At 45.4% G+C, this 16,807-nt stretch overlaps 1 protein-coding gene across 10 annotated transcripts in view; it reads left to right on the top strand.

The window, feature by feature from the left end:
- The window catches only part of PPP2R5C (protein phosphatase 2 regulatory subunit B'gamma), a 132,391-nt gene that overhangs the window by 85,026 nt on the left and 30,558 nt on the right, over positions 1 to 16,807 (top strand). For all 10 annotated transcript variants that reach the window (XM_060158971.1, XM_060158877.1, XM_060159065.1 and 7 more), the window contains 3 exons: positions 14,168 to 14,278; positions 15,276 to 15,368; positions 15,457 to 15,587. In XM_060158971.1, the coding sequence (XP_060014954.1) occupies positions 14,168 to 14,278; positions 15,276 to 15,368; positions 15,457 to 15,587 (335 nt within the window). The remainder of the gene's footprint in view (positions 1 to 14,167; positions 14,279 to 15,275; positions 15,369 to 15,456; positions 15,588 to 16,807) is intronic.

Here is a 16,807-nt window from a genome sequence, read left to right as displayed (position 1 = left end):
AGGTTTGGGATGTCAGAGGCTCAGTAATGCTCACTCTAGAGTCTCCTGCCTGGACAAGGGCACTAAGACTAGTCTTAGTCACAGATGAAACCACCTGCAGGTCAGAAAAGGAATCGGTTAGATCAATGGTTGAATGAAGTGGATGGCTCAAAAGTGCTTCACGTCAAGATGGACCTCTCTAGAATTACCCACATCTTTGGTGCTGGATTACTCTGTAGAAGTCAGTGAATAAGATGTGGGGTGTGGGGCTTCCCTGGTGGCGCAGTGGTTAAGAATCCGCCTGACAATGCAAGGACACGGGTTCGAGCCCTGGTCCGGGAAGATCCCACATGCCGTGGAGCAACTAAGCCCGTGCGCCACAACTACTGAGCCTGCGCGCTAGAGCCCGCGAGCCACAGCTACTGGAGCCCACGTGCCACAACTACTCAAGCCCGCGCACCTAGAGCCTGTGCTCCACAACAAGAGAAACCACCGCAGTGAGAAGCCCGTGCACCGCAACAAAGAGTAGCCCCTGCTCGCCGCAACTAGAGAAAGCCCGCGTGCAGCAATGAAGACCCAATGCAGCCAAAAATTAATTAATTAATCAATTAAAAAAAAAAGATGCAGAGTGTGCCCTTACGCAGTCTACCCTTACCTTTCCGGGAGACTGTGTTCTAGAGGAATAGAGAGCAAACTGTTAATAGTAGCTGCCTTTAGATAGTGTGATTATGTGGATTTTCCCCTTTTATGAGTAAATTTTTATAATTTTAAAAAATTTTCATGATGATCATGTATCACATTTGCCATTATCAAAAATCAATAAATGCGTTTTTCTTTAAAAAAAAAAAAAAACCTTGTCGTGTATAGTGTAATAGCAGTACTGTCCTTATCAGGACTCATGTTGGGTTTCCAGGGAAAATGAGTTCATCACGGTATTTTAATCCGTACTGCTTGTAAATGACTAGATAGTACCTTACAAGTTTTCTTTCATGCTTAGGGTTCAAGTCAACATTTTCTGTTAAGGTCAGAGGAGTTTTTCTTGGGTCCTGTGGGAGGTATCATGCCCAGATCCCCAGGATGATTGTCTCGTGTTTCATTTAAGGATTGATGTTGGACAGTCTCCTTCTACCGTTTTTATATCTGATGTTTACAGTGTGTACTGGAAAGTATTACTTGTTGTAAGGGTGAAGATAGTTTGGAAATGAGAGAGGAAAGGATGTTTTGAATTCAAGGAGGTAGTATGTTAACCAGTGAAGCTTCCGATAGTCTACAGATTTCTTTCAGGTAATGATTTAAATCACGCGTTCCTCTTTTTGCTTAGTTGTTTTTGTTTTGCCAAAGTCACAGTAACATGGGGTAAAGAAGCACTGCCATCATCGATGAGCTAAGGGGAGATTCAGGCATAAAGTGCTTTTTGAAATCCAGCGAATGATTTTTCTACTTCAGATACCCCGTGAGCCGTTTCTTGGAGATTTGTTCTTATTTTGAGAGAATTACCCTTTGTTTTGTTTGATGTTTTTATTAAATGTGTGCTTATTTTAAATAAGTGAAATAAATATAAAAAGAGGAAAAAAAGTTAATCTTTTTCCGTACTCCACCCCTCGCCAATTCTACCTAAACCCACCCCCACCTCCAACCGCCACCAACTTAATTTATATGTACTTTTTTTTCCAAAAGGCTAGTAAGCGATATTCCCCGGTGGTCCAGTGGTTAAGACTGCACACTCCCAATGCAGGGGGCACAGGTTCAATCTCTGGTTGGGGAACTAAGATCCCGTATGCTACACGGTGTGGCCTAAAAAAAAAAAAAAAAAAGGTTACTAAGAAACTTTTGGGGATGATGGGTATATTTATCATCTTGATTGTGTAATGGTTTCACAGATGTATGTAAATGTTAAATGTATCGAACTGTACACTTTACATACAGTAAGGTTATACCTCACTAAAGCTGGGGTTTTTTAAGCTCCTAAATTGATAGGTATTTCTTTTGGTCTAGGGGCACAGTGAAGGAATTACTAAGATATTAAAGGCATTGTGAATCAAGAAGGTTTGAGAACTTAGAGCCTAGAAAATATTTACTATCTTTCTGTAACATTTTAAATTATTTTTAAATTTACATTCGGCAAGATTACGTTTTTAGTGAGGAGTTCTCTTGAGATTTGATAAATACGTGTAGTCATGTAACCACCGCCGCCACAGTCGATATAAAACAGTTTTATGACCCTCCAGAAAAGTTCTTCATGCTACTCCTTTGAACTCAGACCTTCCCCTTATCCATTATCTCTGGCTACCACTAATCCGTCCTCTAGCTCTGTCATTTTGCCTCTTCCAGAATGTCATATAAATGGACTCAGAGAGTGTGTAGCCTTTTGAGTCTAGCTTCTTTAACTTAGCATAATCTGTTTGATATTCCTCCATGTTGTTGATGTATTAGTGGTTTGTTCCTTTTTCTCAGTAGTATCTCATTATATAGAGGTATCATGATTTGTCCACTCCCCAGTTGAGGAATATTTGAATTGTTTCCAGTTTTTAGCAATAACGCTGCTATAAATATTCATGTACAAGTTTTGGACATAGATTTTTGTTTGTTTTTTTTTTGACTTGGGCGAGCACATAGGCGTGGGATTGCTGGGTCGTATGATTAAGTATTCATTTAACTTTCTAAGAAACTGCCAGACTGTTTTCCAAAGTAGATGTGCCATTTTTTGCACTCCCGCCAGCCACGTGCGATAGTTCTAGTTGCTCCAATCCTTCTCAACGTTTGGTGTCTTGAGTCCTTTTATCTCATTTTGACTTTAACTTGCATTTCCTTGATTAATGATGCCGAGCATTTCTTCCTGTGTTCGTTTGTGTATCTTCCTTGGGGAAGTGTCTGTTCAGATCATTGGCCTGTTTTTTAATTGGGTTGTTTTCTTATTGAGTTTGAGCCTTGTTTACATATTCTGGATACAAATGCTTTGACAGATAAGTGATTTGCAAATATTTCAGTGTGTGCCTTGTCTTTTTACTTTAACAGTGTCTTTTACAGAGTTTTTCATTTAGATGAAGTCTAATTTTTGATTTGTTTCCTTCATGGCTAGTGCTTTTGGTGTCATATATAAGAAGTCTTTGCCTAGCCCAAACTCAAAAGAATTTTCTCCTCAAGATTTTCTAGTTTTACATTTAAATCTATGATCCATTTTGTCGGTTTCGTTTCTTGGCCTATGGATGTCCAAGTGTTTGTTGAAAACCATTTGTTGAAAAGACTAACCATACTCCATTGAATTGCCTTTCCCCCTTAATCAAAAATTAATTCACCATATTTGTGAGTCTGGTTCTGGACTCTGTATTCTGTTCCATTGATCTAAGGATCCTCTTGCTTATGCCATACCGTCTTCATTATTGTCACTTTATAGTAAATGTTGAGATCAAGTAGTATGAATGTTCCAGCCTTTTTATTCTTTTTCAAATTGTTTGGCTTTTCTAGTTATTTTATCTTTCCAAATAAATTTTAGAATCAGCTTGTCGTTATCTACAAAATAGCCTTCAGGGGTTTTAATTGGAATTGTATTGAATATATACATTTGGAGAGAATTGCTGTCTTAACAATATTGAACCTTTCAATCCGTGAACACAGTATATATCCCCATTTTGATCATCTTTGTTTATAGTTTTCAGCATGTAGCTCCCCTATGTATTTTTTTAGACTCATAAGTAAGTCTTTTATTTTTGGGTGCTACTGTAATTGGGGTTTTTTATTTTCTATCTCTAATTGTTTCTTGCAGTTGTATAAGGTGCTTCATATTATTCAGTGCATAAATATTAGTATTATTAGTTGAATTGACTCCTTTATAACTAAAAAATGATCCTTTTATCATTGGTAATATTATTTTCTCCAAAACCTACTTTGTATGTTATTAATATAGCCACTCCAGCGCTCTCTTGACTAGTGTTAATGTGTATAATTTTCCTTCCTTTTATTTTTGACCTATTCGTATCTTTATATTTAAAGTGGGCTTATTGTAGACAGCATATAGTTGAGTCTTGCTCCTTTTTTTTTTTTTTTTTTTTTTTTGCGGTACGCGGGCCTCTCACTGTTGTGGCCTCTCCCGTTGCGGAGCACAGGCTCCGGACTCGCAGGCTCAGCAGCCATGGCTCACGAGACCAGCCGCTCCGCGGCATGTGGGATCTTCCCGGACCGGGGCACGAACCCGCGTCCCCTGCGTTGGCAGGCAGACCCTCAACCACTGCGTCACCAGGGAAGCCCGAGTCTTGTTCCTTAATCAAACAATCTCTGCCTTTTGGTTGAGGTACTCAAACCATTAACTTGCATTGTTAAGTACTGATGTTGGGTTTAAATCTACCATCTTGCTGTATTTTTTCTCTGTTTATCCCATCTGTTTTTTGTTCCCTTTTCCTCTTTTTCTGTTTTCTTTTGGATCAATTGAATACTTTTATGATTACAGTTTCTTTTGTTGGCTTTTTAACTATCACTCTTTATTGTTTGATCTCAATTATTTAGCTTTTCTAGAATGTATCTTTAACTTGTCACAGTCAGCCTTCAAGTGACAATACACCATGTAAATATCAGTTTACAGCAGTGTACTTCTGTTTCTTCTCCACGAGTCTTCCTGCTATTGTCATTTTACTTCTTTGTATGGTATAAACCCCACCGTATATTATTTTTAGAAAACAGTTCTATTTTAAAGAGATTTAAATAATTTTTTAAACTCTTTTATACTTAACCAGATAGTTATCATTTTCAGTGTTCTTCATTCTGATATCCATCTGATGTCACTTTCCTTCTGCTTGAAGGACTTTCTTTCATTTCTCTTGTAGCACAGATCTACCAGTGATTCATTCTTTTAGCATTTGTTCATCTGGAAAAGTCTTTCTTTTGCCTTTGATTTTTTTTTTTTAACAGATCTTTATTGGTGTATAATTGCTTCACAACACTGTGTTAGTTTCTGTTGCACAATAAAGTGAATCAGCCATATGCATACACGTCCCCATATCCCCTCCCTCTTGAGCCTCCCTCCCACCCTCCCTATCCCACCCCTCTAGGTCATCGCAAAGCACCGAGCTGATCTCCCTGTGCTATGCGGCTGCTTCCCACCAGCCACCTGTTTTACATTCGGTAGTGTATGTATGCTGATGCTACTCTTACTTCGTCCCAGCTCCCCCCTCCCACCCCATGTCCTCAGGTCCATTCTCTATGTCTACCTCTTTATTCCTGCCCTGCAACTAGGTTCATCAGTACCACTTTTTTTTTTTTTTTTTTTTTTTTAGTTTCCATATATATGTGTTAGCATACGGTATTTGTTTTTCTCTTTATGACTTAGTTCACTCTGTGTGACAGACTCTAGGTCCATCCACCTCACTAGAAATAACTCAATTTCCTTTCTTTTTATGGCTGAGTAATATTCCATTGTATATATGTGCTCATCTTTATCCATTCATCTGTCGAAGGATTGCCTTTGACTTTGAAAGATATGCAGGCATACCTCATTTTATTATGCTTCACTTTATTGCACTTCGCACATTTTGTGTTTTTCACAAATTAAAGGTTTGTGGCAACCCTGCATCAAGCCAGTCTATTGGCACTGTTTTTCCAAAATCATTTGCTCACTTCCTGTCTCTGTGTCACATTTTGGTAATTCTCAAAATATTTCAAACCCTCCAACAGCAAAAAGATTGACTCTCTGAAGGCTCAGATAATGGTTAGCATTTTTTAGCAATAAAGTATTTTTTTAACTAGGGTATGCACTTTTTTTTTTTGGACATAATGCTACTGCACACTTAATAGACTACAGTATAGTTTAAATATAACTTTTATAAGCACTGGGAAATCAAAAACTTTGTGTGACTAACTTTTTTCTGACATTCACTTTATTGCAGTGGTCTGGAGCTGAACCCACAATACCTCTGGTGGGTATAGAACAACAGGTCAAAGTTTAATCCTTTAAAAATTTTGCTCCACTCTCTTCTCGCTTGCATTATTTCTGGTAAGAAATCTGCTGCCATTCCTATCTCTGTTCCTCTGGACATAATGTATCTTTTTCTCCTCTGGCTACTTTTTAAGATTTTTTCTGTTGTTCTTTTTAAGCAAGCAACTTGATTATGATGTGCTTTGGTGTAGTTTCCTTCTTTTTCTTGTCTTTGGAGTTCATTTATAGTTTTTATGAAATTTAGGAAAGTATTTGGCCCTTATCTCTTCAAATATTTTTTTCTGTCTCCCACACCTTGTCCTTTAGAGGCTCCAGTGAAATGTGTCTTAGGCCTCATAGAGTTGTTCCACAGCTGACTTATGCTCTTTTTTTCTAAAGTCTTTTTTTTCTTTGTGTATTTCGTTTGGTGATTCCCTTTGCTGTCTTCAAGTTCAGTAACCTTTTCTGCAATGTCTCAGCTTTTGTTAATTTCCCTCCATAAATTTTTCTTCTCACATTGTAGTCTTCATCTCATGTAGTTTATGTCTTTTCCATATCTTCATGTCTCCACCTAACTTTTTGAACACATAGAATACTATCTTAGCCTTATCTGTTAATTCTACCATTGTGTCAATTCCAGGTCAGTTCAGTTGATTGGTTTTCCTTCTTGTTATAAATGACATTTTTCATGCTGCTTTGCGTGTCTGGTCATTTTTTTATTGGACGTCTGACCATGTGGGTTTTGCCTTGATGAGTACTGCGTATTGATATGTTTCTAGTAATATCTGGGGATTTGTTTGGGATGCAGTTACTTGCAAACAGTTTGATCCTTTTGGTTCTTGCTTTTAAGATGTGTTAGGAAGGACTATAGTCATGATCACTCTATGGCTAATTATCCCCCACGACTGAGACAAGACCCTTCTGATTATGAGCCCAGTCCTCTGTGAATTAATGGATTTTTCCAGTCTCGTTGATGGGAACAGGAACTGCTCCGGCCCTGGGTGAATACTGGGTCTCTCTGGTCTTTTCAGGTGGTTCTTTTTGCAGCCTCCAGTAGTTTTCTCACCCCAGTGGGCTATTCAGTCCACTTCTGAATAGTTCAGGAGGACCTCTGCAATCTCTGGAGTTCTCTCTGTGCAGCTCTCTTCTCTCTGGGACTTTGCCTTGCAGATTCTAATAACCACCTGTGTCTGCTGGCTTCACCCGGGTTCTTTCTCCCTGTGCTGCAACTTGGAAATTCTATCAAAGGAGAAAGCGGGACATTTGTTCCCCATCTCTCAGAAATCTCTCTCTGTCTTGCACTATCTGAAATCCATGTCTTGCAAACCAGAATTCCATGTGTTTTTCCTTGGGTTTTTTGGTTGTTTCAGGAAGTAGGGCAAATCCCATTCCTGTTACTCTGTCTTGTCCAGAAGTATAAGTCTCTGCTTCGTTTATAATAGATACTCGATCAGTACTTAATTCCATCCACACAGGTGATCCAACAACGATTCTAAAAAACATACTAACTGAAGGTTATTTGCATAATTTATAATTTTGTAACTGTATGCATCTGGTCAGTGGTGGGGGGCCCACAGCAAGAAAACAGTTGGGTCTACATATATGACTAGGAAATAAGTACTTTAGCTCTGAAGCTTCCCTTCCCTTTTCAGTTCATTTCTATCATGTAGAATGCAGAATGTGTAGTTTTGTTTTGTTTTTTAAATTTTATTTTATTTTTAATATTTATTTGGCTGTGCCGGGTCTTAGTTGCAGCGTGTGGTATCTTTTAGTTGCGGCATGCAGGATCTAATTCCCTGACCAGAGATCTAACCCGGGCTCCCTGCATTGGGAGCGCAGAGTCTTAACCACCGGACCACCAGGGAAGAACGTTGATGGTAAAGTCTAGTTGGTGGCTATATCGTTAGTCACTATAAAATTCAACTGTTTTGCCTTGAGGTTTTTCATAACAAGATATTAGGGGATAAATCATTCAGAAGCCTTATGTAAAACTCACCTTTGGACCAGAGTAAACAACTTAAGAAAAACTTGCAGTTCCAATGTTGTGTTTAAATAGCACCAACTGAATTATAAGTATTACAGATGAGTGGTTATCTTTTGCAGGTAAATTTTCTATTCTTAAACTCACAAATAAAAGTAAAAAATAAACTCCTATGCATAATTATAAATGACTAGCATATTTTCATTTGAAGAAGATGCTGTTATACACTTAGTTGTGAAATGGTCATAAAATTTAAAAGTCCACTGTTGAAAACTTGAGAGTAAATTTCCTTTATTAAGTATTCTACAAAGATTTGTAGGTATTTATTTCTAGATCTTTAACTTTGATTGAGAGCATATTTTAGTGATTGTAAAAATAGCAGGCTGTTCAAAGTAAGGGTTTAGCTTGTAGTTCTTTTCTTCGGGCATCTATTTGGAGGTAAAGCTGCATTCTTTGAAAGCAGCTCTTGCCTTAGAGAAAGTGGCGGTGTGGATTCGTGGAGGAGGAGAGCCAGCTTCACTCACCTCTCGTGCGAGTGCTTGCTCTGTGCCAGGCGGTACCATGGACCTTGGGAGGTGGTACCAGGAGGGAAGACATTAGGCCAAGAATTACCCGACCATCCGGTTATATTTGAGACAAAGATCGCAAAGGAAAGGGGCAGGATGATAGAAGAGCTTGAAATCAGGGACCCAACCGGGCCTTGGGTCGGGGGAGGCTCCCCTGACGAAAGTACACTGCAGCTGAGAGCTAAGGTTTAATCGGGAAGTTTTTAGGTAATTACTTGGTGTTGCAGTTAATAAGGTGACTGATAGGTGCTTTTCCCAAAGGATCCGCTTGCTCTCAGCAGGTCTTTGAGGATCTACTAGTTGCCGGGCGCTACGGCAGGTGATGGAGGGTCAGCAGTGAGTGAATCGTCAAGCGAACATTCCCCAGGATGATACCTGAATTCTGCTGTGAAACCAGATTGAACTAATTCTACAAGTGAGGAAGGGGACAGTTCTTCCCTTTAAGATTGCTACTAGGATTTTTACCATCCACGTAAAAAATGAGTTAGAGTTATATGTAAGATTGCTTTTAAAGTATAAATTGCTTTGTGGAGAAGTTACATCTTTGTGATGCAATGTCATCTCACACTGGAGAAGGGAAGGGTCCTCATTCGTTCGGGTATCCTTCAGTGCCTTTCTTAGGGTTTTCATGCTCTCATTGAAGCCTTGTAACTGGGTTACAAGGGGGTTGTGAGTCCCTAGGCCCTTGGTCATTTTTGTGGCCTAGTACCTGGGGTCCTCCTATCGGTTATGTTTCCTCGTTGCCTGTTGTTGGTGGAGAAGATGTTGCTGTTAGGTTGGGGTTTTGGGTTTTTGTATGGGTGGCCCAGCTGTGATGGTCTGACTGTTGTCTCTGCTGGTTTTTCCAGTTATATCATTTGCAACCAAATGATGGCTTTCTATTTAAAATATAATGTGGAAGGACTCCCTACCTCCCCACCTCCAAAATGTATCTCTTAGCAATATGACCCTCAGAACCTGGCATTCCCGTTACAGGAGGAAGAGCTGTAATTTGGCCTTTGGTGGACTCACCTTTATAAACCCTATCACGTGAATAAAACAAAATCAAAAGCATAGTAGAAAACCCTTGGGGCGTCCCTGGTGGTGCAGTGGTTAAGAATCTGCCTGCCAGTGCAGGGGGCACAGGTTCAATCCCTGGTCTGGGAAGATCCCACATGCCGCAGAGCAGCTAAGCCCGTGTGCCACAATTACTGAACCTGCGCTCTAGAGCCCACGAGCCGCAACTACTGAACCCTCATGTTGCAACTACTGAAGCCTGCGCGCCTAGAGCCCGTGCTCTGCAACAAGAGGAGCCACCGCGATGAGAAGCCCACTCATCGCAATGAAGAGGAGACCCCGCTCGCCGCAACTAGAGAAAGCCCGCGCACAGCAACGAAGACCCAACACGGCCCCACCCACCCCCCAAAAAGAAAACCTTTGTGGTTTTAAACAGAGAACTGGGGCTTCCCTGGTGGCACGGTGGTTGAGAGTCCACCTGCCGATGCAGGGGACACGGGTTCGTGCCCCGGTCCGGGAACATCCCACATGCCGTGGAGCGACTGGGCCCGTGAGCCATGGCCGCTGAGCCTGCGCATCCGGAGCCTGTGCTCCGCAACGGGAGAGGCCACAAGAGTGAGAGGCCCACGTACCGCCAAAAAAAAACCAAAAAACAAAACAAAACAAAAAAAACACATTTAAACAGAGAACTGAATAATCAACCTTTCTTTCCTTGTTGTCTCTGAAATTAGATTATCAGTGTTTCTTTTTGGAGCATATCCCTTCCTGTCTTAAACCTTTATATGTTCCACTGTACTGCAGTTGTGTCACAGCGTGAATATTTTATTACTTCACCCACTGGTGATGAATATTACAGGTATAGAAAGGCTGCGTGTTACTGAATTGTGAGAATTTTGCATAAACACTTCTTGAGCAATTTTGGTTTGCGTTTATTCAATAAATTTAGCAACTGGGAGAAGAACATCTGCAGGATCATTTAAATACTGAAAGTAGAAAATGTCAAGAAAGCTGTAAAAGCAGGGGCTTCCTACCACCACGGTCCGTCCACGCCACAGGCAGGGGCCGCGCGGGTCACATACGTGCACGCGTGGTGACGTGTCTGTGTCCCACGCGCCCAGTGCAAAGAAAGGCTTTACCCTCTTTCAACAGGTGAGGAAACCAAAGCTTGAGCAGGCTTCTCAGTCTCGGGTCCTGGTTTGAGTGAGAAGAGGGCCTGGTGAGGCTGTGCCCTGAGGCCACACTGCCTCTCTCTGTGCAAGAGCTGATTCTAGCTCTGTGTCCAGGGATCACGGTGCACTCTGAATCGGTGTGTCTCAGCCGAGAGGTGGTGATGGATCTGCGCAGTCTGCATCAGATCTAAGACTTCTAGACCTACGGTAGAAACAGATTCCCTCTGGTTTCCATGGCGTGATGCCGACAACGATCGCCTTCTGTGGCTCTCAGACTACGCTCCACGCGTGCAGACAGCGTGCAGATGTCAACACCATGGCACTCCACTAACTTGACCCCTGAAGCTGCTGTGCTAAGAAAAGGTGGAGGGTTAGAAACCCGTGGACAGCTCAAGGTGGCCTGATTTTTGCCTTCTGCTCTCTAATCTACATACTAGCTTTTAGTATCTTTAGCCTTCTCTAGAGATGAGCATTAAATTAACGTGGTAGGAAAAGAGGGTAGAAATTACAGTGTGAGGTTTTTGTTGTTGTGTGAAAGATATAACTTTTTATCCATTAGAGTTGGCCAGTAATAAAACTGCCTGGTTCGAGGGTGGTCATCCTCCCAGGACATGAAAAGGGGACTTCTGCATTCAAAGCAAGTTGGTCTATGGCCCCTTGCAGGCCCCTGACTCAGCACCTGGGATTCGGTGAATGTGTAGGTGTTGCGGACGGGCTGTAGCTGACTGAACACTGTGCAGTGGGACTTCAACTTTAGGCTGGAATCATTAGCTTTACTACAGCAGGTCACTCAGGAATCTCAGCTGACCGGGTGGATCAGTCAGAGTCCTTCCAGAGAAACAGAACCAGCAGGATGGAGACAGACAGAGAGAGACAGAAAGAGGGATGGATGGGTGGATGGATGGGTGGGCGGGTGGGTGGATTTTTGAGGAACTGTCTTATGCCTTGTGGAGTCAGACGGGGCAAATCTGAACTCCGTGAGGCAGGCTCAGACGCTGCCATCCACAGTGGAATTACTTCTTCCTCAGGGAAACCAGTTTTGCTCTTAGAAGACTTTTCAACTGATTGGTTGAGGCCCACCCACGTTCTCCTTTACTTAAAGTCAGCTGATCTAGATGTGACCACAATTACTAAACGCCAACGCAGTGACACTCACATTGCTGTCTGGTTGAATAATGGGTACTCTAAGGTGTCACACGGGTACGTTTTATTTTTTTCAGCCATCGCCTTTAATCACAATCTGTTATATCTCCCTTCCCTGCCCCTCTGGTTCCAGCTGTCGAACCTAGTTTATCGCTTCAATCTCCGACTCAGAACCTCATCTGTCCCCACCTTCCCCTTGGGCAGCCTGGCCGGAGAGGGACCTGAAGCGGGAGAGGAGGGGCCGAGGGCCGCAGCGCCTGTGCCTGATGTCCTGCGGCAGCCTGGCCTCTGCCCGGGCAGCGGCCCCTCCCAGGGGGCATCTGTGCTCTGGAGAGCGTTGGGCTTCCCGAAAGACCCTCCCTGAGGGGCAGCCGTCCCCCCTTGTGCCCCAGCCTCCAGCCCCTGCCCGGGTGAGCTGACCACTGCTCTCTCCCCGCTGACCCCTGCGGCCCTCACGTGCAGCCTCCGAGGTGGCCCGTGTGTGTGCTCCCCTCTAAGTGCCCTGTGCCACGATGTCACGGCACTTGGGCAAGTCTCCCAGGGAGGCAGCGCGGCGGTGCCCACAGACACCTCTGCCCCCGGGGACGCGGCCTGGATCCACCGTCCCCACCCTGGTCTCTGGGTGACTCTTGGAGCCCCCGATCACTGGCTTTGAGGGAGAGGATTGGGAAGCCCCCCCAGGAGTGCTGCGCCCCCCTAGGAGTGCCGCACCCCACAGAGGCCTTGGGCTCCTTTCTGACCCTGTCCTCTCCGCACTCCACAGCCAGGGGTGACAGGGCTGGTTCTGCTGCCCCCATCCCCACGCCGCAGGCCCGGAGGAGATGGTGGCTGGGCTCCCAGTGTCCCCTTCTTCTGTTCTGTGGGCTTTGGGATCGGGGGGCCTGGGGACCAGCGGTGGAGGACGCGCCCCTTCTACCTGACAACATCTGTCCCAGCCTGTGTTCACCGGTCACTGTGGTTTGGGAGGCCTCTTGCTGGGCCGTGTGCACACACCCCATTCACCGGTTCCAGACCTCCTCCTCCTCTCTTTACTTACGTCAGAGGAGCATTACTCATATTTCTATTAAAAGATTTCTTTCATTCCTTGTTTCTGGCTTTTAGTTACTCGTTCCAGCCATTCTTTGTTGCTCCCATTCCTGGACTGTCTGCGTCTGCTCCTCTCACACGACGCAGAGAGCAAACATTTGATGCTCGGCGCTTCTAGAGCCCAGGACTTGGGGAGTGTGTGTTTTTCTTCATGGAAAATGGTGTTGCAGGAAGACAGGATAAAACAAAACGGGTGCCGTGGAGTTTTAGCTTGGTCTTTACAAGACTGTTATCCGAACAGCCAGGTTTGCTCTGAACCCTCCGTAGAGACCCTCGCTGTCGTAGTGGAGTCGGATTCTATCTTGTGGGTCAGGTGTTTTGATTCTGTGCTTCTGGGCTTGGAAGGACGGAGGGCTTTTTTTGATCACTAGAGTCGAGCTCTGTAACCGGCATATGGCGTGTTCAGAGATTCGGTGAGGTAACATATTTATACTGACTCCGAAAGAAACATAGGTTAAAAATTGGTGATAGTGAAAAACTAGACTTCTACCTTTATATCAGGAACCTGTCAATATATGTTGTGCTTTATTCATATTAACCATACAGGCAGTAAAATGTACCTGTGCTCCAAAGAATTGTGGATTTTGTGTAGAAAACATCTGTTGTAAATAAAACACGCTGATTTTTATGAAATGGAGATTGACTGGAGCCTGGGGTGGGGGAGAGTGGTGAGGGACAGTACAGGGTGGAGAGCAGAGCAGAGGGCCATGAGGCATGCAAGGGAATCGTCCAGACTTTGTGTGTCCCGTCCAGTCCCTGGGCACACGGACCAGGCTGTCCCGTGACATGATGACTCCTCTCCTTGCTAACATTGCGGCCCTTTCTCTGGAAACGATCCTCTAGCCACCCACCTGGGAGTTACTCTGTCTTGACTTGCCGCTCTCATCACTGTCACTACAGAGGACTTTGGCAGGGAAGCTGTTCACGACCTCCGGTGTGAAGCAGCCTCTGCCATTTTCTCACTGTTTTCAGTTCTTTGATCTCTGCTGTTTCTTAAGTAATCTCACCCTTTTCTTACTAGCGCTTTGAACTTTTCTCCTTGCTCTGCACTTACTGGATATAACAAAGGCCTTAGGTGTCATCCCTGCCCATCAGCATCTGTTGGCACTGGTTATCTGAAAGGTCAGGCAGGAGCCTTGGTGGCTGGCTGTCCACGGCCGTGGGTCTAGCTGTGGCTTTGACCAGGCTCTCAGGACCCACACCACTTCTGAATTTTGAGAATAAGGATGAGCCAGATAACCACTGGAAGCAGTTATCATTAGAATTCCTTAAGATTGTTTTAAATGTTCTCTGTAAATATTTTTAATGTCCTGGTTATAATTATAGGATATGTGGATTTTAGTTTGCAGTTAACATGTTTCGAACATTACCACCTTCCTCCAACCCTACGGGAGCAGAATTTGACCCAGAGGAAGACGAGCCAACGTTAGAAGCAGCCTGGCCTCACCTGCAGGTACTGGATTCTGGGGGTGCACCAGACACAGAAGGGCGGGGGTCAGCGTGGGGTCGGGGGGTTCTCCGAAGCAGGAGCCCTGGGCCTGGGCCTCTCCAGCTGGTCGCAGATGGGCCTCTGCACTTCGGTGTCATAGACCCTGCAGACCTGTACATGTGAGAGAAGTATTTTAGCAAAAGAGAGAGCATTTAATGGCTCTTTGTTTGGACGCTCGGCAGAAACTACAAAGTGACAGAATTGTCAGTATATTTTCAGTGCAAGTGACCGTGGGATTGAGGGCGGAGGTCTTATGCGGACATTCCCCAGGTTGTGTGCCCGCTGTGCGCCCCGAGGCCCATCTGCTTGGCTGACGCCTTTTTTCTAACACGTTTTTAAGGAGAAAGATGGGTTGGGCAGGGCGCATGCCCCCCTGCCCCGAGCTAGATCGGGAGGTCTGGGCCAGCTGAAGGAGGGGAGACGGGGAGGTGAAAAACCTGGGAAGGAGCTCGATGGAGAACAGACAGGAAAGGCCATCTCGGTAGCAGAACGTCCCCTCCCACAGTGTCATGTGTAACCATTCGTGAAGGGGGAGGAACGTCCCGGCCCCGGGTGACTGTGTCTGTGACCTGCTCACCTAACACTCCCAGCTTCCTGTCCACCTGGCTTTCTGCTGGGACACTTCGAGGTGACGGGCTGCAAATCCCACCTGGGATTTGGTCACAGCCCGGCTCATGGCTGCTGTGCACTGTGGTCTCTGAGCATTGGTGACAACAGCCATGGAAATCATTTGTGGAAATGCCATTTAAGGATATAGTCTGTGGTTCTTAGCTAATAACTAAAACAATTACCATCATCCGTTATAATTAAGCCATGTGATTTGACATAAATCCTTTAGACATGCGCCCTTTTTTTTAAGGCTGATACTTGCAGACAAAGATTCAACTCACGGTGTATTTTTAATCTCCATTTAATAAAATCCCATGTTATTTGACTCACTGTGGTTTTTCTTTCCTCCTAGCTTGTTTATGAATTTTTCTTAAGATTTTTAGAGTCTCCAGATTTCCAACCTAATATAGCGAAGAAATATATTGATCAGAAGTTTGTATTGCAGGTAAGGTGCAAGTTAGCTGAAACTACAAACGCTGTAATCCACCGTTAGAGAGAATACCGCATCACTGAGTGTCTTTTTCTTCTTGAAGCTTTTAGAGCTCTTTGACAGTGAAGATCCTCGCGAGAGAGATTTTCTTAAAACTACCCTTCACCGAATCTATGGAAAATTCTTAGGCTTAAGAGCTTACATCAGAAAACAGATAAATAATATATTTTATAGGTAAGTCAGTGTGGGGGTGACATTTCCCTTTTGCATGTGACGCTCCTGTTCACACTCGATGTCCCACCTCGTCGTTGGCTGTAGCAGAGTGGCTGGGCAGCAGGAGTGGCCGTTCCTGAGCAGCGGGCTCGTCGTTGGCAGGTGGGCCCCATCTATACCTCCGCCTCTGCGCTGGGCAGGGCCGCCTTCCCTCTGTGCCTGCTTCCCTCCTTCCGCCCGCCCCCCCCCCACACCCGGTGTTTGTTCCGGCTTTTACCGTTAGGCCCGGTCACCCTGAACGTGGTTCCTTCTGTGTGGATGAATCGCTCCCTCCAGAGCCAGCGGTTTCCTCGCACCTGTGTGGTGCTCATTCGTCCCCGCTGAGTCTCAGTGAGAGAAGGAAGGAGTGAGGAGTGAAGTGGGGAATCTTTGGAGACTCCTGCCGTGCACTGCTGGAAGCAGTGGCTGAGGCCGCGCGGTGTTCAGCGGTCGCAGCCTCCCCAGGCCTGCAGGACCACAGAGGCCTGGCTCTGTTTTAGTGGGGAGGACCCTGCCCCAGGGCTCCTGGAGGAATGTTCTGACAGTCCAGCTCAGTGTTCAGCCTGACCCCGTGACCCCTCACACAGCCTCCCCGTCGCCACCCCTCTGAGTCGCAGAGTCTTAACGCCCCTCCATCTGCCGGCTCCTATGCCGACACGCTCCTTGGACGAGCGGGTGTAGGTCCTGGGCGAGCCCTCGGGTGCCCCTCAGGCTCCGGGCTCCTTCCACACCAGGGCCTCGCAGCCTGGCTTGATCCTCCTGGAACGTTCTCACGTTCCCTTCCACCAGCCCTTCTCCTCACCCTCCCAGGCTTCCGGAGACATCCCTGCGCCAGGGAGGCTCGGAGCTTGGCGGACGGTCCGGCCTCCTGGGAGGGCAGGCATCGAGCCAGCGCTTATCTCACAGCCCCAGCCCCAGCTTCCTACCTGGCTTCTGGGGGCTCCAGGTGAATGTTGATGGATGAAACCGTCAGCGTGGTTTCTTCTGTGTCCCTGGAATGCTCACTGCACGAGCAGTTGACTCCATGAGTTTTTAGGGGACAGCTTACCCCACGTGCCCCGCACTCCAGGGTGCCGCCGGCAGTGAGGAGTCCTGGCGGTGACGGGCGGCCAGCCCCTGCTGTCCCTCGCCCTGCCTGCCTGCGGTCGTGAGGTCCAGCGCCCTCCTTATCTTCACACGTGATGTGGCCTTTGGGTGTCGGA

The sequence above is a fragment of the Lagenorhynchus albirostris genome, chromosome 1 (genome assembly GCF_949774975.1).
Source record: "Lagenorhynchus albirostris chromosome 1, mLagAlb1.1, whole genome shotgun sequence".
Taxonomy (NCBI): domain Eukaryota; kingdom Metazoa; phylum Chordata; class Mammalia; order Artiodactyla; family Delphinidae; genus Lagenorhynchus; species Lagenorhynchus albirostris.
Note: the sequence above shows the minus strand (reverse complement) of the source record. Positions and strands in the feature narration are given on the sequence as shown.